The sequence below is a fragment of the Leptonotus elevatus genome, chromosome 18 (assembly GCF_054856555.1).
Source record: "Leptonotus elevatus isolate MCC_2025b chromosome 18, RoL_Lele_1.0, whole genome shotgun sequence".
Classification (NCBI taxonomy): Eukaryota; Metazoa; Chordata; class Actinopteri; order Syngnathiformes; family Syngnathidae; genus Leptonotus; species Leptonotus elevatus.
This window is the reverse complement of record NC_141256.1, coordinates 14,210,320-14,235,826: the sequence shown is the minus strand read 5'-3', so window position 1 is coordinate 14,235,826 and position 25,507 is coordinate 14,210,320. Positions and strand designations below refer to the sequence as shown.

General features: G+C 40.9%; 2 protein-coding genes across 7 annotated transcripts in view; one reads left to right on the top strand and one right to left on the bottom strand.

The window, feature by feature from the left end:
- The window catches only part of LOC147158767 (clavesin-2), a 27,646-nt gene extending 4,482 nt beyond the window's left edge, over positions 1-23,164 (top strand). The window contains exons 4-10 of one of the 4 annotated variants that reach the window (XR_015090755.1): positions 3,867-3,977; positions 4,059-4,309; positions 4,388-5,530; positions 10,620-10,744; positions 16,020-16,211; positions 21,488-21,721; positions 22,663-23,164. Coding sequence is in view for 1 of the 4 variants with exons in the window: in XM_086060826.1 (XP_085916952.1) it covers positions 3,867-3,977; positions 4,059-4,309; positions 4,388-4,481 (456 nt within the window). In the remaining 3 variants the exon portion in view is untranslated. Of the gene's footprint in view, positions 1-3,866; positions 3,978-4,058; positions 4,310-4,387; positions 7,415-10,619; positions 10,745-16,019; positions 16,212-16,485; positions 16,661-21,487; positions 21,722-22,662 lie in introns of those variants that run through there. The other 3 variants (XR_015090757.1, XR_015090756.1, XM_086060826.1) reach the window with 3 other exon arrangements.
- Positions 8,601-25,507, bottom strand: trdn (triadin). Of its 3 annotated transcripts, XM_086060825.1 has the most exons (27): positions 25,076-25,507; positions 21,471-21,689; positions 20,123-20,248; positions 19,664-19,690; positions 18,755-18,781; positions 17,172-18,551; positions 16,967-17,104; positions 16,596-16,655; positions 16,447-16,488; positions 16,091-16,159; positions 15,975-16,010; positions 15,791-15,850; positions 15,545-15,598; positions 15,419-15,466; positions 14,991-15,350; positions 14,816-14,896; positions 14,705-14,749; positions 13,529-13,570; positions 13,401-13,451; positions 13,274-13,321; positions 13,059-13,190; positions 12,942-12,968; positions 12,662-12,712; positions 12,562-12,591; positions 12,179-12,211; positions 11,213-11,251; positions 10,674-10,774 (listed from the first exon to the last, which is right to left on the bottom strand). In XM_086060825.1, exons 1-25 carry the CDS (start codon positions 25,089-25,091, stop codon positions 12,180-12,182), a joined length of 3,201 nt encoding a protein of 1,066 aa, XP_085916951.1. In that variant the 5' UTR covers positions 25,092-25,507; the 3' UTR covers positions 10,674-10,774; positions 11,213-11,251; position 12,179. The 3 variants fall into 3 exon arrangements, with proteins under 3 accessions (XP_085916949.1, XP_085916950.1, XP_085916951.1); XM_086060823.1 differs by lacking the exon at positions 12,179-12,211 and having other exon boundaries at positions 8,601-10,774; XM_086060824.1 differs by lacking the exons at positions 12,179-12,211; positions 14,705-14,749 and having other exon boundaries at positions 8,601-10,774.

Below are 25,507 nucleotides of genomic sequence, written 5' to 3'. Positions count from 1 at the left end.
CTGCTATACGTTGAGATATACATATAAACTGACAACCCCTGTCTGGTTAACTTGTGTTTAGCTTCCTGGGGGGGGGGGGGGGGGGTCCACCATTTCACCCCCCCCCCCCCCCCAACCTCTCCCTTTATCTGTCTTCAGCAACCAGAAAAGATGCTGACGTCTTATGACACACGACTTAACCCGTTCATCCGTTTCACCTACATTTTAAAACGGAGCCACTTGCTTGAAGCAATGTGCTTTGTTGTACCCCGACATCCTCCTTCCACCCGCTCCGTCACACACATGTCCCACCCTCCCATCGTTTCCACGGCAACCGGCCGAAAATGCCTGGCTGTCTGCTCCGGCCTCTCCTCCAGATGGGCTCGCCTTTGTTGTGTGCGCGCGCGTCTATGTGTGTGATGTTTAATGCATCGCACCACTGCTCTTTCATTTATGAGCGTTTGCATAACCAGCTGCCGTGTTGCTAAGTGCTCGAGAGACGTTTAGCAACAGCAAAATGCTAATTGATGATTCAAAATGGCTCTAAAAATAATGAAGAAGACAACAAATGACATGGCATCGTATCAGGAAGTGACAGTCACAGGTTATGTCAGTACACCAAAGTGGACCAATATACATTTTTTAGGCCGATGCCGATTTTTGGCAAAATAAAATACTGATTACCGATTAATCGTCCGATTATTTAAAGAAAAAATGCATAAAATTATCTCCCCGCCCCATTCTTAACTTTTGCTATTAAGATTCACTCTGCTTTGAATGACAAGTCCATAGGATAACCTTATCAACAAATTTCATGAAGTATACAAGGTTATTGTGTAGATTTATGTGTCAATAATAAAAAACATTCTTTGTTGTACTGTATATGTTTAGAGTACATAATTATGCAGGAAAAAAATATGTAGAAATGTGTGTTAAGACAAGAAAAATCCTTGGATGTTTGCATCCTTGAATTCTGAGAAAATAAATTCTTTGAATGCTTGAAACGCACCAAGTCAGACTGGCGAGGTAGGTTTAATTGGTAAGACACAGGTGGTAGAAGAGCAGGATAGACCAATGAAACACAAATTTGAAGACCAGGAAAGGTTGATGAGACGCAAATAGACACAGGTAAAAAGCAGGAGGGAATGACAAAAGCGCATGTTTAAAAAGTAAGATGGCCGACTGTCACTTATCATCCATCCAAAGATGGACAAAAATGTCCTGCAGCAGTAAAAGACAAAACAAAAAACAAAGTAGAAGTATGTGGGGGGTTTTTTTGGGGGGGGGGGGGGGTGCTAAAGTGTAGCCTGCAGAGAAAAAAGCTTCTTAGTTTTTTTTGTTTTTTTTTACTGAAAGCCAGCCTGGAGTGACAAAAAAAAAAAAAAGAGTCAACAATAAGTGTTTTCTTTACTGTGTGGCATTACAAGACTGTTTCCGTCCACAGCAGTGGATTCATTTTGTTACGGCTCTAATGTGGCGAGGATCTCTGCGTGGAAAAAAAAGCTTCTGTGTTGAGATCCAGTCATAAGTTCTTAACCTGGTTGTGTTCTCGTGCCTCATGGAGAAAACATTTCTGGATGTTGTCACCTTCGATGGCCGTCAAGCTTTGCGCTGACCTGCAGCAAGCATCCCAAAAGTTATTTTTAGCCAGTAGATTCAGAAAAGTCCACCTATTGCCTTTGGACATGGAAATGATTTTGAGTTTGACTGGCTGGTAGCACGTGGACGTATCCAAGGAGCCATCAGGAATTTCAGGATTTAGTCATATTTTTCTGAATATGTTTTTTTTCGTATCTTGTATTTCCGTGAGTTGTTTGAATTGGGGCGATGTGCTATTTATTATCCATGATTACATGAGATAGCTCCGCCCCTAAAATGAGCCAATTATAACCACGGCAAGGACAATTCTGGAATAATATGGCTGTATTGGTTAATACTACAACTGGAACCTTCTGTAAAATACTTTTGTCAATAAATAACAGTTATCCACATCCTGACTTGTTCTTTCGGAAATCAAGTCTTAAAAATAGAGCTCAGATCATTTCCTCCTGACTTCCTGAGATTACATCTCATAATCGAATCCAGCAGCACTGGAAGCTCATACACAAATCATTTATTTCTTGAAAGCAATTCTCACTGTCCAACAAGTACGCTGACGTCATCTAATTACCTGATGGCAGGATACGGATGTATTTCTTTGTGAAAGCCCTGCCTTCGCCGAGCTTAATGAATGCTATTTATAGACTGTCTTGCTGAAATGATGTGCATTCCTCTCTCCATTGCTGTCTATAGTTTCAAATGAAAAGAGAAAAAAAAAGGGCATAGCGTCCTATTTTTTTGCATCACGAAGACGAATAACAATGAGGCAGACATTGAGATGGAGCCAGAGAGAAGCAAATTGAGAGCGCCAAAGAGAGAGAGAGAGAGATGAAGATACTGAGATGAGTGATGAGGAGGCTGAGAGTGAGATACAAGCAGAGTGTGAGACAGACAGAGAATATGCAGGTACTGTACGTACACTGCCATTAAAAAAGAAAAAGAAAAAAGATTATCCTTTCATATTCAATCGAATCATTGTGTAATTGGATGGATTTGGTCTCTTTGTTTGCAGGTAGCATGCTAGGCTAACCTAATGCTTTTGAACAAAACAGACAAGTAGACAAAGGGGACCGGGGCTCAAATCTTGGCCACAAACGATACAACCCCAAATGCTGTATGCCGACCGTACGACGGGCTATTAGGGCCACATATATGTATATATTTTTTTCAGAGGGGGTGGGGTTAATATTCAGAGAAAAAACTCACTTGCCACTGTCTAAAGTGGCAAATTTAGTCAAAATCCAGTAAAAGAGCCGGGAGTGAAGGTGGTTGCTTCTGTGAAAATGGCTGGAAGTGAATGAGTTAATGGGACACTTAATAAAATAAAGGCTGGATGGAGACGAATTCATTCATAATTTAAACTTTACTCATCATACGCGGCAGCTAGAGCGACAGCACTTCCTGATCCCCTATCAGCTGACTAAACACTAACCAATTAGAAGCTAGCATACTTTAAGTATATGCAAGTGAATGACGGAAAGCAGCAGATTCGACACATTAAATTAGCTACGTGTACAAAAAAAACAACTAAAATGTATGAATGTGTACATAATAATTCTGAAAAAATAAATGTACAAGTAAATATTTATTTTAACAAATTAACTTAAATGCTTGATCCTCAGGTTGTGGACCTTCGTAAATCTGCCACTTTATGAAGTCGCAAAGTTGGCACTTTATTAAGTGGCAAATTTGCGAGTTTTTTTCTCGGAATATTGCCCCCACCCTCTTTAAAAAAATAATAATAATTATACATGGCCCTAATACGCCGACGTCCGTCCGATTCTCAGACTATGAACATGACCAATTTATTTTATTGTTTGACTGTATTATCAATTTCCACCAATAGAGGGTGCTAACAGACTGTGAAACGGTAATGAGTATTATGAATACAGTACAATGCAGTTGTATGTTTACTAGAAATGTCTGTGGATGCCGTAATTTGGCAACCGGCAAAGCTTCGGGGCAAACATTTTTTGCGAATGGGCAAAAAAAAAAAAAGGTCACTAATATATCGACCGATAACCAATAATATCGTCCTATATATATATAATAGAACAATGATATAGAAGGGATATATACAGTACATAAATAATTTCTGGCTTCTGACTTGGGCGTATTGTAACTGCCAGCTCGTGTTTGTTATTGTATCCATAAAACTTGACCACCGTTTTCATTGGATCCGACAACAATGCTGAAACACGCGCATTACTTCTACCTTCTCCGTCGGCACAATATAACAACATTAAGCAATGGCTTGCATTTTTGTGTGTTTCCCACTACGGCCACAGGACAGTTTTCCCGCCCGCTTTGGAGGAATCCACTTTGTGAACCAGCCATGGTACATCCACGCCCTCTACACCGTCATCAGGCCCTTCCTCAAGGACAAGACCAGGAAGCGGGTGAGTAAAGCTCGCCTTAGTTTTGGTCAGTGGTTAGGTAGCCTTCCTAAATGTATCTTTTTGCTGTTGTGATGAGCGTAGATCTTCATGCATGGCAACAACCTGACCAGCCTCCACCAGCTGCTGCATCCGGAGATCCTACCGTCGGAACTGGGCGGGATGATGCCGCCGTACGACATGGGCACCTGGGCCAGGGCCCTGCTGGAGCACGCGTACGACGAGGACGCGGAACCAGACGCGGGACCTGATGGAGAACCAGATGCCTACGCGTTGTCTGTGCAGGACCTGCATAGAGACATAGACAAAGACTTCTCTCCCAAAACCATGAAGAGGTAAGACAAACTGGCACAAAAGAAGAAGACAAAAGAAAAAAAAAAGCTGTAATGCTAACATGGTTGCTAACTTTGCAGGTCCCAGTCGGTGGTGGAACCTGGCGTCCTAAAGCGACCTGACAAGGCCAAATGCGATGAAGACAACATGCAGCCGCTGCTCTCACTGGACTAAAAAACAAAGAAAGAAAATCCACTTGGAACCTTCCGGAAATCCTCAGCAAGCGTCTCAGTGTGGGGTTCCTCGAAGAGGTCTACTCCACTTCCAACTTCCTTGGTGGACTTCCCGTGTTTCTTTGTCAAGTGCCAAGTCCACATAAGTCCAACACGGGCTTCCGAGTGATTGTCTTCGAATGATTCCCGCGCCCAATCGGCGACGCAAGGGATGGGAAATTTGAACACGAGCTTTTCCGACATCTTTGTACCAGGATTTCCCCCAAGTGCTCTAGGTGAGCAAGATGGCCGTCGAGACAGACCAGCAAACTTCCCTTTATGAAAAAACAACAACAATTGACCAAGTTTTATTTGCTTGTGATCAACATTTCGCGTAACATCAGCCTCCATTTTTATTTCAGACGATAAAAACCTCAAGCAGGTGTCACATTGCTAGGGTTGCCAACCGTCCCTTGAAATACGGAATCGTATTAACCGTATTTAGACCTATAAGTACGCGTCCGGTATTGAGTTGTCAAGGGACGCACTTTGTCCCGTAATACCGTGAGAGTAAAAAATAGTCCGTAAAATGTCAATGGAATTAATGAATAACAGTGACCTTTATGTGAGAACTTACGGTAAAGTTCCAAGGACCTCCCGCTCTGTGACCAATGAGCTGACAGCACATTCATTCACGTGTGTGACGAGAATCCGCTCATTTTATTGGTCGACGTAATGTTGTTTGCGGAAGTACATAGCTTTCAATCCGACCGGCAGCGCAGCAGCAGTATTCCTCCGAACAAAGGCAGAAACAATTGTAAAAATACCGAGAGGACTGGGATGCAAAACACACGGGTCGAGAAAGTGTGAGGAAATATCTATCAAGCGCACTGTACTGTCTGCTGGCGCACTTTTACCATAGCCCCGATGGTGGACTGACTGGCCCCAATAATGCTTCCAGTGGTGCAGCCGTGCAGGACACATGCGGAATGCTGTACAACGCACAACTGAACTTGGGGAGCCCCAGAAAAAAAAATCGTTGTCCACCAGGCAACGCCAGCGATAGATATGGTATGTAAAGAATGATTATTTAACCCCCTGATCAAGGTTAATATGGGAATGTGCAATGAATATCTGTGTTGTATGGAAAACATAGTAGATTGATAAGTACGTTAAATAGATAATACATAAAAGTAACCATTCTCCTTGTCGATGAGGTGTCCCTTATTTATTTTTCAGGGAGTTGGCAACCCTACACATGGCTCAAATGTGACCAGGAAGTGTTTATAATATCAACAATGATTCATTACTAAGTCATTAGCAACATAGACGAGACATTAACAAGTCATTATTAATAGTAATAAGGATCCAACTGACAATGTATGTTTTTCTTCTGTTAGCATTAGCACTAAAGCTAGTTAGTCCTGTGACGCTAAAAGAAACTAAAACGTAGAACACACTCTTGTACAACATCATAACATCATCTTATTCATTCATTCTTTATCGTTTGAATCCAGGCTCAAATGCTCGCGTATGTACCGTGGCACATGCTAGCTATACAATGCTAAGATAGCTAAGTAAGAACATCCAAATCAAGTGAAATGTTATGTAAGCCTACTCCTCGAACATCTTAAATACCGGAAATGCTAAATATGCCTGGGTGTAGTCCTAATATGGACATCCGGGCATTTCTGATATTTCCGCAATGCATCATTTACACGGTGAAAACTAAAGGCATATTGTAATGCGTTTGCCTGTGACTAGCATACAAAGCAAACCGGGCAGATTGTTATAATCGTTAAACAACATTTCATCACATTTTGAAATGAAAATAATCTTTACAAATCAAATTACAACGATCCAAAGTCCAATACTTTTCAATGAGCGGAAAGCGTCCTTTCACTGACTTTTACCTGTGACACAAAGTCGGAATTGTCCATATTGCGGATTTCACATTGCGATGGTGTTCTGGAACATAACCACTGCGATGGAGGGAGAATTACTGTAGTATTAATCGAAACTAAACCAACGCTCAAATGGTAGTTAATGTACAACTCGTTCGCGCTAATTAAACAAAACTGTAAATAGAGCTATATGCATACAAAATTCTTAATTCTGCCTAGCACCCGTTCCGTTTTGCGATTGTTTTTGTCAGTTGAGCAATGATAGCAGATAATGAAGCGTTCAAGCTAGCTAAAAAAATAAAAATCTGTCAAACATCTTAATTAGGAGCTTGTTTTAGTTCTACGTCTTACACTCTGGAAACAGTATGTTTCGTTAAGCTAATATTAGCACCAGCCGCCAACGCCTTGGCTAGCTAGCCTACTAATTCAAATGGATTCATTCAGCACACATTGGAAACTATTTTCACATTCCCTGAATGTTCACGTTTGGCAGCATTCCACATTTTCCGTGACATTGCCAATTCAATGCACATACAGGACAGCATTTTACAAATTCACATCTGTCATTTAAATGTTGCTTTTTTTTTGGTCTTGCATTCACATTTACAAATTATTTTTTCACATCACATTCAACAGAAATACCGTAGTTTAGTTTCATAATTTTTCACCCTAAATGAATGAAAATTAAATAATGTGTGTAGAAAGACACACTTTTATCACAAAATGGAAATACTTTATCACCTCACAGTGACTTTTATTTGTTTACGTGCAGTATTTGACACAAGTGTTTGCTTATTTTAAGAAATGTAACAACAATCATCTGAATAGTTCGGCGTTTCGAATGTTCTCTGTGACGTTGTCCATTGACAGTATTATTAAAAATGTATTATTATTATTTTTTAAACATTTGCTGCAACAAACCAGCGGTGTAGGCAGCTATTTTGTTCTTCTTCCTTTATAAATGGGTCGCTTTGTGGCTGTAGAACAAGAACGATTTTGGAGGCAAAACAAACCAAAATCTGTAATGTTTTTATTTTTGTCTTCCACGTGCACCGGGGGGGGGGGGGGGGGGGGGGGGGGGTCGTAATTGTGATTGTTACTAGACACTAGCATATTTCACACTCTTGTACATGTATTTGACTATGACAGAGATAATAATGCTCACTTGTGATTGACATCTGTAAAAACAAAGAAAATATTAGTATAATAATGTAGTGTATAATAGTGTAATTTTACAAGCACAACAATAATAATGCTAACGCTATCCTTCCACGAATAGCTCTCTGACAATGTCAATCAAAAGTCGGCGTTAATATTTTTGTATTGGATGTCACCTGACAGTGTACCTAATGAAGTGGCCGGCAGGGACCAACTGTCATAATGATATTTGTGTCATTATGATCTATTGCAGTTATTATTGTTCACTGTGTGTCATATATAATTTTGTATTGATGATGATGTAAAAGCTGCATGCGGCCATTACGTGTTATTATTATGATTATTAATATTCTACACTGACATAATGTTTGTTTAGCTCAGCCAAAGTCAACAAACATGAAATGTATTTATTTTTATTTTTTAATCATCCTGAAGTGTTTTGAGCTTTAAGGATTTAGAATGACGCTTTATTTTTGTCCATCCGCTTGTCCTCACGGAGGTCGCGAATGAGTTGGAGTCTATCCCAGCTGATTTTGAGCGAGAGGTGATACACCCCGAACTGGTCGCCGGCCAATCGCAGGACACATTTAGACGAGCGACCATTCACATTCGCATTGACAACTTCAGACAAGTTCACATCAGATCAAAGCAAATCGACGTTCAGTGCGGTTCAGGAGTGTGATTTAAAAACAAAAATGTCCCCCATTTTGCCGATATATACAAATAAAGGTTGACACACTTTGTCACACACTGCCTCAATTTTAATATTGTAATTTTTTTAAAGATGATGATCAGTGTATTACATCTAATAATGAAGACATTTCAAGGCTAACTTTTATTGCGTACCAAAAGAGCAGCACCTAGCTAGGAATCAAACACAATAGTGTTTATGGTCCATGCCGCAGCGACGCCACTTAACACTCCACATTTTTACAATTGATACAAATTGTAATAATTTCCCCCAAAAAATACAAATTGTACACACACAAAAAGGTCCGTTTCCAATCTGCAGTTGAGCAATTGTGGAAATAGTGGCATGTTGGCAGCAACAAAACGCTTTTAGCCAATTTTACTAGAGTTGTATATAACGGTAATAGTATTTATTGTAATTGTTCAAAAGTCTAAAAACTACAAACCTGCAGACTTGTTTCATAATAAAAAAAAAAAGAGTAGTTCATATATGTCATTGCTCAAAAAATATTTGACTCAGTTGTTACATGAGTTATGGTTTTATTCAAATGAATCAATGATCTTTTTTCTGTGAATAAGTGACAAAAAACAACAGTGTTACAGTTTATTTTGTAATATGAACACTCGATGGTTCTTTTTACATTATTAAAGTTGACCAACATTAAATTGTTTGGTGTACTTAATTGTTATTCATCTTTTTTAAGGAAAACCAATTTGTGCAACAACCTGCTTTCTCTCAAAACTTGTATAAACTCTTGAAATAAAGTAAAAACAAAAAGTATTCACATCTGAATTCACACGCCACAGGCTCCATCATTATTAATAATAATTATTATTAATATTACAGTATTTATCAAATGCGGAACCATGTTGACAAGACAGCCCTCAAATTCACACATTTTGTGACCTAAAAACAACATGAAGCAGCACAACTACAAACCTGCTAGCTAGCGTGTTAGCTAGTGGCTAGCTGAGTGATTAGCTCATGATAGTTTGCTAACATGCTTACTCAATGAGGGTGATTGATTTCATCCCAAATTGGTTTCAGCAAGAACAAAAATGCAACAACTACCATGTAGCATTTATTTAGCTGATGCTAACGCTAACCGCTAATGTAAATACAAAACCCTTTCGGTACATTTACCAAACTCTCTCGTTGCTGATAAAGTAGAGTCCGATGATAAAAAGATGCTAACATGCTATCATGTTAACATGCAAATTGATCAATTTGAATTAAGTCTTTTGTCATCAAGTCCGTGCACGTTAAGACTCAGAAAGTTGAGGCTAGTTCAGCTCTGAACTACATGACTTGGACCTTGCACAACCGTAGCAACAGTCGTAGCAACAGTCGTAGCAACAGTCGTAGCAACATATGCTAACGTATGCTAAGTGCTAACAGAATGAGGTCACTGAACGATTTGTTTTCTTTTTTAACCGCTGATCTCATTTCAGGGTGGAGTCTGGTGCAAAGACTCGCTTTCTTTCTTTCTTTCTTTCGTCATCAAGTAAGACATCGATAGCAATCGTGTGCGACGCTTAATGCTAGCTTTGTAGCCAACATGGCTGCACGCATTGCTTTGACGTACAGTCGAAGAAATGAGGTCACCGATCGCCCCGACTGATAAACACGATCGATCTCCAGAGTTGGTCGCGCTAACGCACACTTCCCGTATCTGAACGCAGGAGGCTAATAATAATGCTAATATTTTGCTTGAACCTCAAATAAATGAAAATTTTGCTGTACATGTAAAATCCGTGGAATATTAGATCATAACCACGTGTTGTCAAGTATTTAAGGCATGGCTAGCATTAGCATGTGTTCAGAGGCGGGGAGGGGGGGGGGGGTGCAGATGTGGAAAGAGGCGGAGCTCCTGGGGTTTGACCCGCTAATCTTTAGGCACATACTAATGAGCTAAAAAAAAAAAACTTAAATAAAGAGTGAACTACAATGGTGAAGTACAACATTTTGTATTTGGGGCAAATGGTGCAGTGCCCCATCAGATCCAGCAGATGGTGCTGCAGTTAGTTAGTTAATAATAATATTAATAATGAAAACATTTCAATATTTTTGTTTCTGCCAGCCCTCCATGTCCTTTATCTATTTTGTGGGGTATTGAAGTCAGTTGTAACCCTTTTTTTTCTTTTTTTTTTGCATTCGTATCGTATGAATTCTGCATAGCAACAAGTGATGCAGCCACATAACAAATAAAATAAATATTAATTTCCATCTGCTCGCTAATTACATTTCACTTATACTGTATTTGTTTGTTTTTGTTGGTCTGAATGAGAGACCCCAGGAGCTCAGCCTTGTGGGTAAAAAAAAGAAGAAGAAAAAGTCAATAAATATAAATATTTCAGTCCTTGTTGCTCTGAATGGAAACGAGTCCCCTGTACGATGCTTTGCTTAGGGTGCGATGGAAGCTGCCCTACTGCCCCGACGTTCTGGCTGCCTTCTGTTGCTCCAGTAGGGACTTGAGGGCGGGTGGCACGGCTGGGCTGAACGGTCGCAGGGGATACTGCGCATTTTTGCCGGGTACGTAAACACACTGGAAGAATCTTTGACCTGAAAACACATATAATTGTAACGTTTATTCTGAAAATCAAAACCGGAAGTAAAAGGGAAATTTGAACGCACATCCTAACCTGCTTCTTTATGGGCTTACAGTGTCCTCTAGTGGCGAGGAGGGTAAACTGTATTTATATTGAATGTAGTATGTGCAGTGTTCCCAGGGAATATCCACAAGTGATTGATGTCGTCCCCCGCCCCCACAAAAAGTTTATAATTGATTATAGATGCCACTAGATGGCGACAAAGCATTTTCTTTTTCAAAATTAAAGAGTTCCTCGGCAACAAAATACCACAAGATGGCGCCAGGGTAAAAAATGTCATTTGTTTGATTTGAGAGGGGGGGGGGGGGCGGGGGGGAGTCTTTTTAGAAAATAAAAAAGTATTGGTTCCCAGAAAAGCCAAATAGCGAATATGCAGCGGTTCTGTACTCACCTGATTTCTTCTTTTCTTCACTTCCATCTTCGGGCTTTTCTACGAGGGGCACACAATTCAACAAACTGAGCTACTATGCTACATGCTAACAAGAAGTCAAACATAAAGCAAGAGGTGGTGGTTTCACCATGCGGCAAAGGTTTTAAAGTCGAAATGTAAAGTAGTAAAATTAGTGAAAATACAACAGAACCTCTAAAGACACCAGTGGGCAAACTTTGGGAGTCAGGGGGTGCGGCATATTTGATTTCTACAGGTGGACCAGCTCATTTGTCTAAAATAAATAAATCTATCCCTTTAAAAAAATATTTTAAATCCAAGCACTTACTTAAAACGTATTTATTTATTTTGACACATTTTTGATTAATTTATTGCGTGGAAAAAGTATTAATTTATTATAAATAATTAAAATAATTTCACATAACATCATTTATCATGTTTATTTTGTATATAATCATATCTAAATGTAAACATGCACCGCAATCATAAGTAATTTACTTAATTGGTTGACATTTACTATTTCTATATGTACAGGATTTTATTCAATAAATAATTGGTGAATTACTTATAAACATAGTCATTCTAAATCAACACAATGAATTAAAAAAAAGTTATTGTTATTTTGTTTTGAAAATAGTTTTTTTTTTTTCTCTCTCCATATTACATACCTCGTACCCTCACCACAAATGACCTCGCCCACCTTTTGGATCTAAAAATCAAATGCTCCTTAGTGCTAAAGTTTGCCCACCTTAAGCTTAGAGGGTTATTTTTTTTTTTTGTATGAAATGGGATGTATGGCAAGAAAGTGTGGAAACACTCAGGAAGAGAGAACGTTGCTACGGAAAGAAGACTGAAGAAAAGAAACCATTTGGGAGTGTTATGTTGCTGATAAGTCAAATAGTTACAGCTCATCTTCAAATTGTGCTGATGAGAGGAAAAGAAGAAGACAATTAGGCATAAAGCAAATACCTCAGGCTCTATGGGAAGCTCTTTTTCCTCCCTCTGATGACAACAAGCATTAAAACACTTGGTTGATATTTTTCCATGAACATGAAATCCTTTTTACCACTTGGGTACGTTAGAGGGGGAAAAAAGCTGTTGCCTTCTTGTTAGCAACTGCACTGATTGATAGTTATTTACAAATCATTAATAAATATTAGGTGGAGGGAAACTTTATATGCACAACTTTAGCTTACGTTCTACTCGGACAGAACAACTCAGCAAATTCTCATATTGTTTTTTTCTAATACTGATTAATGTATTGCTTGGGAAGAGGACCTTGGAAAAAAATATTGTATATGAAATTACAATCGCAATATTGAGGTGGGGGGGGGGGTGTCTTCCGCACTTACTGGCTTGTGCAGTTTCCTTGTCTTTTTTGTCTGAAAAACAAAACAAAAGACAAATGTCAATCATAAAATGACTGCAGTGTAATTTCATATAGTTTCAAACCTTTAGTGTCCTTCAAGGACCTTTCCTTTTCATCAGCCTGATTGGCTTTGCCTGTGATCACGGAATAGAAAAATTGAAATGTTGAATCGGCAAAAGATTACCGAATGAACAATACTGAGCTCTCTCAAAAAAAAAAAAATTCAAATTTAACAAGTATTTCATTAAAATGTATAACTTTTGCATGCAATGTGTGTATACAATTGTATATTGTATGCTACTAATATTTGTGTTTTTTAAATTAAATAAATATAAATTTTAATTAACAAAGCTTCAAACTTGCTTTTGAGTGACGTTGTTCTCGTCTTGGCTGAAAACAAAGAAAAAAAAGCGCACTTGTCAATCATCAGTCCACATCACACGCAAGCAGCCATTTTGTTTTCGACGATGCCGGCCTCACGTGTTTGCGACGTTGAAGTCTTGTCATGTTTGTCCGTCACGTTTGTCTTCTTCAAGGCGTCCAGCACTCCGCCCCTCAGCCTGCTGGGCCGCAGCGGTGCCACTGCTGCCTTGGGACTTTGACTTGGACCTGCTGCGAAGCGATATTTCAAAATACAGCTTTAAAATCGTGAAGGCCAAGTGTCGGGCGTGTCAATCAAATGCCGCTACTTTTACCTCTTTTGGCTGCCGAGGAGGAAGTCTTTAATTTGCTCTTGACAACATCTGAGAGTGACAATAAAAAAATAAAAAAATCTGTTGCCGTGACGACGTCAAATCACAAGACCGACAGCCAATGAGTGACCTGTCTTTGAGGCAGACGCGGAGCTTCTCTTCCGTCTCGCCACTGCGGCTTCTATCGTGAAGAAAGAAATCCTGAAGGTTAAAAAGTGACATTGTCACCACGGCAACCCGAATCTAAATCACAGTTACCTCTCTTTGGAGGAGCTGCAGCACTTTTTCGCACTTTTACAGCTGAATGTAAAGAAAAAGACTTGATTAGAAGGGCAGCCTTTTACCAATTACCGCAGGTGTTCCTCAGGGCGCCATCCTTGAGCCTCTTCTATTCCTTATTTAATTGTTTGCCAATGTCAGTATTTTCTGTAAATGTTCTTGTCAAGTGACACCCAGTTCTACTGTGCACTTGTGTTGGGTCAAAAATAATCAAATTACGGGTCAAACATTTTACACAAAATTGAGTAATTTTAAATCCTCTACTTGGGTCCATTTAACCCAACTTTCTGGGTTGATTTGTACAAACATAAAAAGAGGATCATTTACTATAGAACAAGTTATAAAATTGGGTAATTTTGTATAAAACAACCCAGGAAATCGGGTCAAATTGACCCATTAATTGGACCGGTCCATTTTTGAACCATAATTGGGCTACTTTTGACCCAACTGTTTTCAGAGTGTATATTGCTGTGAAACAAACCCGCATTTGCTACCCACCTCCCTTACCTATATTATCTGAAATTAAATCGCGGTTCACCTCAAATTTCTCGAGTTAATTGTGCTAAAACGGAAATTCTCATCATTCACACTGTGGCTACATTGTGCCATTACTTATTGACAGTGCCTCACTTTTCCCTTCTACAGGGTTAAGATCCTTGACAAGCACCCTCTCACATAAATTACACTGCAAAGTCAATATAGTATTGTAAATTAAATCTATTCTCAGTTGTCTTATATGGGTAAGTAAAGATATATATATATATATATATTTTTTTTTATATAACTTTACCCGCCTGTCATTACTTTTCACCTCTGTAACATCACATGGGCTCGGTCCTTCCCTCACACTCGACACTTTTGCTATTCTTGTCCACAGGCTCGTTTTTGAAGGCCATCGGCGGATTAAAATGAAATGTTATACTTCAAAACGATCCTATAATAATATACTGCGGTTACTTTTGGAAGTAACTTGTCCAACACTGGGAATAACTAATGGTCATTTTTTCGTTATCCACCTGTCTTTGTAGACTCAGCTTTGGTTTTGTCTTTTTTGAGCCCATCGTCTGAAATCGATAAATAGCGGAGATGGTTAGACGTCGTGTGCCTAATGAAGTGGCTGCAAAGCCACTCTACAAAAAAAGTTGCGTGAAGTACCTTTGTGATCCGCAGTCTTCTTTGTTGTTTTTTCCTTCTTGGCCTCTGGAATAAACGCGTCGCACGTTTGGAACGTGGCAATAAAAAAAAAAAGTGAGAAGAGTGCCACACCTTTCTTTGCAGGTGACGCCATCACGTCTTCTTTGACACTCTCCGATTCAGCGTTTGCCTTCACGTCTGGTTCTGCTCCTTCTTTACGAAGGAAATAGTTGAGGTGTGTCATCATCCAGCTGCATTCATTCTCAAATCGGTTTAAATTAAATGTACGGACTGTCGTCGTCTTCACCTTTTTCGACTTCGGGATGGGTGGGAGGTGCTTGTTGTGAGGCTTCTGATTGGACGGTTTCAACCGGCTGGACCGGTTCAACTGGCTGGACCGGTTCTGCTTGTAGTACCGGTTGTACGGGCTGGACTGGTTGTACTGGCTGGACCGGTTCTGCTTGTAGTACCGGTTGTACGGGCTGGACTGGTTCTACTGGTTGTACTGGCTGGTCCGTTTCTACTGGTTGGGCTGGTTCTGGTGGCGGCATGGCGGGTGGCATGGACTGAGCATAGTGCTGGTAGTGGGGGTAGAGCGGCGGCATCATCGGGTGGTAAATCGGCGGCAGGTGGACGGGATGAGTGGTCAGAACCGGAGCAGCAGAACCTGGAAAGGAAAAAATTGTGGCGTTCGCACTGTGCCGCACAGGAAGCGGACGTCCGGCGGGGAGCTACCTGAGGCGGTCGGAGGCGGGTACGGGGTGTCGGTCACGATCTGGTGAACTGTGAGAGAAAATGGTTGGAGGTGAAGGGAAGCCGTTTCGCCTGCAGTTGTGACGAGTCCAGATGGCGAACACTCACCGTACCAGCCGGGAGGGGACGGACAGTAGACTGGTGCCGGTTTGCAAGGACCAACTAAAAACAACAACGGTCAGTTAGCCTAGCATAGCATCAGTGGCTACAGTAGACGGTTATTTAAAATGCTGTTTTCTTCTACGTTGTGAGTCTTTATCGGTCACGACATGTTGACACAAAAGTCTGTATGTAAAAATCGATTTAGTATAGTACTTGTCCGTAGTGTATATATAAATCTATCGTCTGAGGTACCATCTTGCACTGGTTCAGGGACTTGTTCTGGTTTTGGACTTTCCTTCTTAGCAGGTACGTCTAATGAACACACAAAAACAGCAACAGGTTAAAAACTCATCTATGTACTCCAGTATCTTTTTTTTTTTTTTTTTAAATCAATTTAAATGAGATCTTCTTGAACTCGATCTACGATTGGCTTAACCTGTTTTGGGCTTCCTGCTCTTTTCTTGTTTCTTGGCTTTTTAAGGACAAAGAGAACAAAAATGGAATCAGAGCAGAACCGCCAGCGCACACGCGCACGCCGTCATCGCCACGTACGTTTGAGAAGCGCCGGAATCCTCCTGATCCGTCTCACTTTTGGCTCCAGGCTGGCAATCCTGGGAAGAGCTGGGAAGCAAACGTGCGGCATTTCACAACATATCAAGCGACCAAGTCAAATGTAAGTCGACCGAATTCAGGAATGGATTTGACTCGATTTTAAGTCAGCGAGTCGCTTTCAGGGGTCTCCCATGATAAGTCTATCAACATCCCTTCATTAAAACGATAAAATGTCAATTAAATAATGGTAAATTTACATGTACATAAAAATACGTTTAATTGTCTATTTTACAGGGGGGGAGAACAAAAATCAAATTCATCAGAATAAAAACAAACAAAAGGAACAAAAATATTACCTGTTCTTTTTGTTTTTTCTGTGATCTTCACTGCTTTAGATTCTTCACATGAAAAAAAACAACAACAACAACATGGTCGCATGCATCGTCACCATTATTCCACATCAACTTGGTGGGTCTCAACTATAGGACCCAAAAAGCGGACCGACCTTTCTTGCTGCTTCTCACGGCCGACACTCGCGTCTTCGCTGAACTTGAGCAGGGACACGCTGGAACGACAGCAGAAGAAGTGCTGGGTTCAAAGTAACCCAAATTGGGGGGGGGGGGGGGTTAGCTAGCTAGCCTAGCACTGGGTCCAAAAAAGGGATTGTTGAGGATTTGACTCATTGGGAAAAGATTTGGATCCACACTGATGAGTTAAAGCTACCAAGAAATAAGTTACCAGGTTATCAGTACAGCTGAGGTGAGAAATAATATTCATATTCATTTTATTACCAATATTTTCAACCCAACATGCTCGGTCACGTAACCCAAATTTGCTCGCAGCTATCCAGTATCATCTTCGTGGTTCCTTGCTGACCTGCGGGTGCTTCGGCGTCGGACTCCGTCGCCCTATCCTCCTCTTCGTCGTCATCTTCATCTTCATCCTCCTCTTCCTCTGCTTTTTTGGGGCTGAGCTCATCCGCGTCCACGGCCGCTGGTGGAGCGGCGACGCTGGCTGGAAGATAGATAGAGAGATGGAGAGATGGAGAGATGGAGAGATGAGGCTAATGTCAACACTATACCTGACAGCGAGTCGTCTTCATCCTCCTCCTCATCGCCGTCTCCCTCATCTTCACCCTGATCCTCGAGGTCGAGCGAAGGCTCGTCGTCCTCACCAAAGGTCAATGGGGGCACGCCAGCGTCGTCGTCGTCCTCATCCAAGGGAGGTGGTGCAATTTCTTCATCTTCCTCATAATCATCGGTGACGTCGTCGAGTGTGTGGTCGTCGGGGCCCGTTGATTGGTCGAGGTCTTCCTCGTCTTCTTCGTCGTCATCAGTGTCAGCCAATGACCTGGCAGAAGTGATACCCTCATCTTCCAGGGCATCCTCTTCCTCGTCATCTTCGTCAGTGACAGGAGCCAGGTGAAGGCCATCTTCATCTTCCTCGTCTCTTGTTGTATCCTCATCACTGTCCTCCTCCTCCTTATCTTCATCAGTTGCGTCTTCTCCTTCGTCATCCTCTTTGGTGTCATCAACCTCATCAGTCTCAGGTGTCACGGCGTCATCGTCTTCACCTTCATCCTCATCAGCCAATGCCACCTCCTCATCATCCTCTTCAGTCTCGGGTTTGGAGGCCTCCTCATCTTCTTCGTCATCTTCGTCAGTGTCAGGTGTAGTGACCTCATCTTCATCTTTAGCAGCCAATGCCTCCTCTTCTTCATCAGGATCAGGTTCAAAGGATTCATCTACAGTAGGAGCTGTGACTTCCTGCTCCTCATCTTCATCCTCTGCCTCCTCCTCCATCTCTGCAGTGGCTTCAGCTTCCTCCTCCTCCTCATCTTCCTCCTCAGATGCAGCCACCTTCTTCTTCTCATCCTCCACCTCATCCTCTTCATCTGCTTCAGCTGCATCCTCTTCCTCATGATCTGCATCAGCTCCTTCATCCACTGCATCTTCCTGCTCCTCGTCCTCGTCCTCGTCCTCCTCCTCCTCGTCCTCCTCCTCCTCCTCCTCCTCCTCCTCCTCCTCCTCCTCCTCCTCCTCCTCCTCCTCTACCTTCACCTCATCTTCAGCTGCTTCATCTCCCTCCTCCTCCTCCTCTTCCTCATCAACTCCGTCAACCACCACACCTTCTTCCTCCTCCTCTTCATCTTCTGCAGCAGCTGCCTCCTCCTCCTTCCCTTCCTCCTCCTCATAATCTTCCTCTTCCTCCTCCTCCTCCTCCTCTTCCTCCTCCTCATAATCTTCTTCCTCCTCTTCCTCCTCCTCATAATCTTCATCTTTCTCCTCCTCCTCCTCCTCCTCTTCTTCCTCCTCATACTGCTCCTCTTCTTCTTCCTCCTCCTCCTCCTCCTCATAGTCCTCCTCATACCCCTCGTCCTCCTCTTCCTCCTCATCCTCCTCTTCGTCCTCGTGGACCACTTCAACTGCTGGTCGTGACTTCTTCACTTGCATCTTGATGACTTCAACAAACATGGAGACAAATCATCAGCAAGTTAAGGGCAGGGCGATATGACCTTAAAATAAAATGTCAAGATTTGGGTTTTTTTTTTACAAAAAATTATTTTATGATCTTAATCCAGTTTTTCATGGAAAACGCAAATGACAGCATATCAGAACTTAACTTCTTTGTACATAAAAATCAAGCTGGCATGTATGCACACACCTTTACTTCGGGATGGTAGGAACTCCCCTACAACACAAAAAGAAGGCAAAAAGTTAGCACACAGATTTGGTTTTGATCACAAAGCACCATGTTAGCATGTTAGCGACAAGCCAGAGGAGAAAGTCAAACGGAATTTTGAAGTTGTCGAGCACAGTTGTTGTTACAGGGTGTGAAGGGGGGATTCAGGAGGGGGGGGGGGGTTGTTTGTATGGACCCTCCACAGTTAATGACACCATCACAGAACCATTAATATTTATTTCATCAAGTACCTTTTCTTCTCTTAAGATTCACTTCCACCTGCTCCTCCTCATCCACCTCCAACCATGGTGTCGCTTTGAGATGGTTCATAAGTACATATGTCATTGTGCTATTATGCATAACATTAACAATTGGGCCCAGCCCTATATGGATGACCAAAACTGCCAAAATTCCAAATAAATAAATGATTAAAAGTGAAAATAAAAATGGATATAAAAAATAAAAACATTCAAAAATTAAATCCCCAAAAATAAATATAAATGGAAATAAAAACAACAATATATATATATATATATATATATATATATATATATATATATATATATATATATATATATATATATATAATTTTATTTTTGTTGTTTTTATTTCCATTGTTTTTTTGTTTTTTTTAATTTTCAAATGATATTTTTTATATCCGTTTTTATTTTCACTTTTAGTCATTTATTTATTTATTTATTTATTTAGTCATGTATTTATTTGGAATGTTGGCAGTTTTGGTCCTCCATAGTCCTATCCACAACTGTGCATTTCCGTAGTTTGCGGTGCGGTGTAACAGTGAGGCCAAAGCGTTGCCAGCATTTGACGAGGGAACACAGTGATGTCATCTTTAGTTCACTTTTTTACGAGCGAATTGTGTTTGACACTCACCTTTTTTTCTCACAGCGTAGAGATTTCCTAAAGAAAAAAGGGAAAACATCAGACTGAATCAGAGTGCCACCATCAGTTTAGTTATCAAAACGTGCATATTAGAGAAAAAAAAGTTTGTTTGTTTTCTGGCGGACCGAGCACGTCTTCTGTTAAACACTCCTGATGCATCTAATAATATGGTGATAGGAAGTAGACTAGACAAAAGCAGGTCTAAGTTGTGGTGTAGGGGTCGAAGCGCAATTTTGGAGGGATTTGCACCAATGTCATGTATCATTCATAAATATGACAAAAGCGTGCATCAATGCCTCTTAATCGTAGAAATCATTGGATCAATTCATTCATTCAAGGGAATGACGGGAGCCACTTCCACTGGTCGGGAAAAAAAGCCTGCTGTGTTAAGACTTGCGCTGGGCACGAAAATAAAACCTATTCAATGTCAAATGTCCTATAAATTATTACCGTCATCATCGTCGGGGGCAACCAGGTTGGCGGCAAACTTCAACATGGCGTGGACCGCGTTAGTGGACCTCTCCACCACGTCGTTGACGGCCTTGGCCGGGTCCGAGCCGATCCTGCCGAGGCCTCCTGCAGGGAAGAATGTCATCAGCATTTGATTGACAAACTCAAAGGCTCACCACTTTTTTTTTTTTTTTTTTAGTAAAACTTCACTTTGAACCACAAAGAAAATGTTACATGTCGAGAGTATTCCCAATAACCCTAACCCATAAAAGCACAACAGGCCGGGTTTGACGTGCTCACTCATTTCATTTTGAATACATATTAACATACTCACTGGTCACTTTATTAGGTACATTATCAGCTCACCTTATTTAAGTACACAAGGGAGTCAACACATCAAAAGCAACCATCCTTACTATTTGACAGTGCAGGTGTACTTAATAAAATGGCCAGCAAGTGTACCCCCACCCCTCCCCACAATTCCATTTTCAACCGCATTCTACCAACAAAATGCCAAACTAATATAAAATAAAGATGCTAATGAAAAGAGCTGTGTTCAGGGGAGCTTGATTTGTCTTTTGCGCTCATTCAAGCTCACCTGAAGTTCAAATATGATTAAAAAAAAAATCTGCTGTTTTTTTAATCACATTTGAACACTCAATAATCACTACTGCAAACCTCAAAGGCTTGAGAGACAATAGAGAGCTACAGGGGGCGCACTCAAGGAGGTTAGTGGGGGGGGGGGGGGTTGTCTGCGAGAAGAGAGGGTTAGTCAGTGCGAGGGTCTTCTTGCCTCGACGCTCCGAGTCCTTTAAAACCTTCCTGACGCCAGGACCTGCTTGCAGGAAGTAGACGAAGAAGAAACAAGAAAGGAGAGAGAAGAGCTCTTCTAGTAGCTTTGTTTTTTATACTCGTGAACACAAAACAGAAAATGAAAGTTGTGCTGACTCGAATGAATTGATAAAATCGGTGAATCGCCCGACACAGAAAAGAGGAGAAAGAGCCACAGGAAGTCACATGACATTAGAAGCGAGAAGCGGCTACATTGTCTGCAAAACCTTTCGTTTAAACTTCTGAGAAAGGAAATACCAGCCGTAATATCACAAACATACTTAATAATCGACACAAGTTACTTTAAGTATGTACTACAACCATGATTTAATTGACCTTTACTTACAGCAACCAGGTCAACTGGTGCTAGGCTAAATGCTAACCCGCTACTGAGTGACATTTTGACAAAAAAATAATTATCTTTGAGCGGCATTTAACCCCCCAAAAAAGTTGTTAAATAATGCCACATAAATCCCATGTTAAGGTATGAAAAACCACAAACATAGTAAGCGCTCACCTGAGATGGTTTTGTAGTCGGCCAGGTCGAACATGATGACGAGAACGCACGACCACGTGACCACGAGGGCCAGCACGAGGATCCATGCCAGCGGCGAGCTGAACGTAGAGTGAATGTCATCGGCGAAAGTTCGCTTGGGCGCGCCGGCGTCCGGCGAGCCGGCGTCGCCGTTCTTGCCGTCGATGACCATCGTGGTGGTGGTGCTGGTGGACGACCTCACTGAGGAGAAAGAAACATCCAGCGGGGGGAGGGTAAGCATGTGTTAGTCGACACTACGCAATGGGGGATGCTTTTGGGTTCCGGACAGACTCTACGTATAAAAATTTCAGATATACGCTTTGTATATCTACAATTTCATTTGAGTCATAATTCCAGTCCATGATATCGTGAAATCATTTAACTTAAAAATGATCTGCATGTGCCTACTAAATGACGTTATATAGAGTTATAGCGCTAAATGTACCATGTTTATATTCTCAAATGTCTATACACCACAATTGTACAATATTTACGAGGGGTGTCAAGCCATTACATTTTTTTTATCGTAATTAATCGCATGACTTCAATAGTTAACTCGCGACTTTTATGTCTGTTCTAAATGTACAATAAAATGTACAAAAAGTTTTCGCACTCTTGTTAACATGAAAGTGGGGAGAAATCGATGCAGTAATTTCACAATAATTCCTAAAATTTAGTTAAAATTAAAAAGATGTACTGTACTGTACTGTAAGAAAAACGAATGTGATATTGATTTGTGTTGAGGTCATTTTTCTGCCACTAGATGGCATAATTGCCTTTATAAGACATTGGTGACGGCTCAGTGCAGTTTTCTTTTCATATTAAGAGCGATCTAATCTTTAACATGAAGTAACTTGTGGAATTCTGCACATTTTTAAATTGTAAAACTTGGCCCCAGTCTCCACAAACATATGCATTATTATTACATTTATTACTGCGAAATTTTGACGTGGAAGTGTCTGCTGCGTTATGACCGGAATCGCGCGTTTAAAAAAAAAATGGTGGCGTAAAAAGGAGCTTTAAATTAACTCAAAATGAACGCACTCATTTTGACACCCCTACTATTTACATCATATTTAAACCTCTTTACACTCATAATGTAGCATATTGACATACGATTCAATGTCCATTCACTTCTAATTGAGCGTATTTACATGCATTGCCGCAACAAAAGCGGGAGCAGCAAGACGGAGGAGAGCGAGCAAGCCGACGCCGAGGCTGTTAGACGATCTCTCCCGCCACCTGTCGACTCTGCTCAGCTCGCCTTGGCATCGCCGTTGCTGACTCACAAGGCTTAGCGGCACTCGGCAAAACGCACGCACACACAACGCGGACGCGCGCTGGTAAGAGGCCTCATTACTTTTGACTCGACTTTGATGTGAAGGACGCCGCATGAAACCATCCTGTCGCTTTGAGCATCATCCTTTCACACTTTTTTGGGAGTGGCGTCGTAGCGGCCATGTTCATTTGTCTGTCCAAAAAGTCAATTTCAATCCCCACTAAATTCGAGTCATAAGTCAAGTCATACAATCTTGCCCAGTCACAACATAGTATATTATTATTAGTATCCTAAGTAGTAGTAGAAGTAACGATAGTCGCCGTATTATTATTATTTTATGTTTTTATGTTTTCCAATAAACATATTGGAATGATGGCTTTTTCACTCCTCAACTCATCTTTATTTATATTTCTAATTTCAACTAACAATGAATGTAACAAAATGTGTAATATATGTTTGATTTAACAATTAAAAACAGCAAATTACATTCATTGTTTTTGTAGTCTGTTTTCCCCAACTGGCTGACGTTTAGTCCCTTTTCCTCGTATTAGTTTAGAGGCAGATCTGCCACATCAAATATGGCGGACGCGCTGAAGTATTGCAACGACGAGTCGAACCACTCAAGGTGTGCGTACACGTCTATGCTAACACGTTCGCAATCTCATTTTTCACACTTGTTGAGTGAGGATAAAGCGGTATGGAAGATAAATGGATGGATGATCGTAGAACATGTCGAAATGTGACTTAAAAGTTCACCGTTTGACCCAGGAACAGATTCCTATTTTGTTTCCAGACCTTTTAAAATGTTTGATCCCCTCCAACTTTTTAACCTGACCCGTGAATCATTCTTTGTCCTTCCCCGGTGTGGTTATTCATCCAGACTGGAGTCGTCCTTTTAAGGCCACCAGCTATTATCATTCTTCTCTGCTTCCCTGACTTGTCTAATCTCCTCATAAGTCTACAAAATCAAAACATTTCCTTATTAACTAGTGTAATGTGCATGCCAGGCCACTAGTTGGCAAAGTTTACTCGCCTATTTTATGACTTTGGAGGTAAATATCAGAGGCGGGATGCTACCTGTGTGTAAAAAGAATAGCAGCAACGGCAAACCGGGGTGCAAAGTTTCACACCCGACACTGACTGTAGACTCGACTAGGAAAAGACTCATGACATGTCTTTGATGTTTAAAAAAAACTGCATAATCCAAACGACTAATGCCAATAATTGAAAAGTATTCAGTGTTTAAATGCACTGATATATGTTGCAAGTATGACAATCTAAGACACCTTCAATGCAACGATGTCTGTCACTTTGCATTTAAAATCTTTGTTTTATTTGTATTCATTTGTATATTTCTATTAATTTATTTTCATTTTATTTATTTAGATGATCTTATTTTGTATTTAAATAAAATGCCATGTTCTCAATTGTCTTACCCTGATAATTAAAGGCACATAAAAATGCATATTACAATAATCGAAAATACCATCAAAGACAATAGCAGACACGTCAAAGACACAGTCGAATGCATCAAAGACACCACATTACCATCAATCATTAACATTATCAGAGACATCTGTGGAGACACTCAAAGACCCCATTAAACACATACCCAAAGGTACAAAAACATCAATGACGCCAACATCAATGACACCAGCAAAGACGAAATTGAAGAGCCATCAAAGACAGGTCACCACTAATACCAATCAATGTATAGTTCAGTATTAATGTGCATTGGAAAAAATAATCATAAACACTATCAAAGAAACCCCATCACAATCAAAGATATCATCAAAGACATAATCCAATGACTATCCAGGCTACAACAAATATGATTGAACACCTCCACAAAGAACTATCAGACACAATCACATCCAAGACACCATCCAAGACATAATCAGTGACACATCAATGACAGTCAATGAAAAGTTTAGTTACGTGCGCTGGGGGGGGGGGGTAAAAAAAAACTGAAGAAATCACATCACGACCAACGATACCATCAAATACATGACAAATGATTATCAAAGCCACAGCAAATATATAAATTGAAAACCTCCACAAAAAACTTGCAAAGACACAATCAATTATACATCATAGCCACCATCCAAGACATAATCAATGACACCATCGATGCCAATCAATGAAAGTGTCCAATGTTAATGTGTAATGATCCTGCTATACAGCAGCATGGCAGCATTACAAATAGATGATACATGATAGCAGCATATTTTTAGCTACGTGCATGCTAACTACCCTTCACACACACACACGCAAACACACACACAAACATGCTCCACTAACTTTTTACCTTCTGCTTCAGTCATTACTGTACATTCAAAGTGTTGGCGGCAGCTTCCGTTGCCATGAAAACAAGATGGATCCTTCACGGCGGTTCGACCCTTAATCCCAAAGTGCCTCGAATTTAAAAAGAAAGAAATGCAAAATCATCAACAAACACTTTGCATTCCCGCAAAAGACAAGCGAGGTGGTCCGGCTGGCCAAGGGTCCAAAGCGGGGGGACAGACGGAGGAACCCAAGTTGAGGGTGCTTGGAGAGTGTGAGGCTGATTGCCCGCCCCCCTCGCGGGGCCGACAGATTTAGATCGGCAGAGGACGACGGCGAAGGGGTGAGACAGACGTCACCTCGTTCGTCCCTTCCAGCTGCTGTTACAACTTTACGTGGCGTGACTCCGGTTCTGAACCCTATTCATTCACATGCGCATTCGATCCGGTTTGCTTGG

Bases quoted from the DNA above. Each gene is read 5' to 3' on its own strand.
- trdn (XM_086060823.1), bottom strand. The intron at 16,656-16,966 runs GTCAGCAAGGAA...CTGTCGTTCCAG, and splicing joins CGACGCCGAAGCACCCGCAG to CGTGTCCCTGCTCAAGTTCA. The intron at 11,252-12,561 runs GTAAGTGCGGAA...TGCCCCTCGTAG, and splicing joins CAAGGAAACTGCACAAGCCA to AAAAGCCCGAAGATGGAAGT.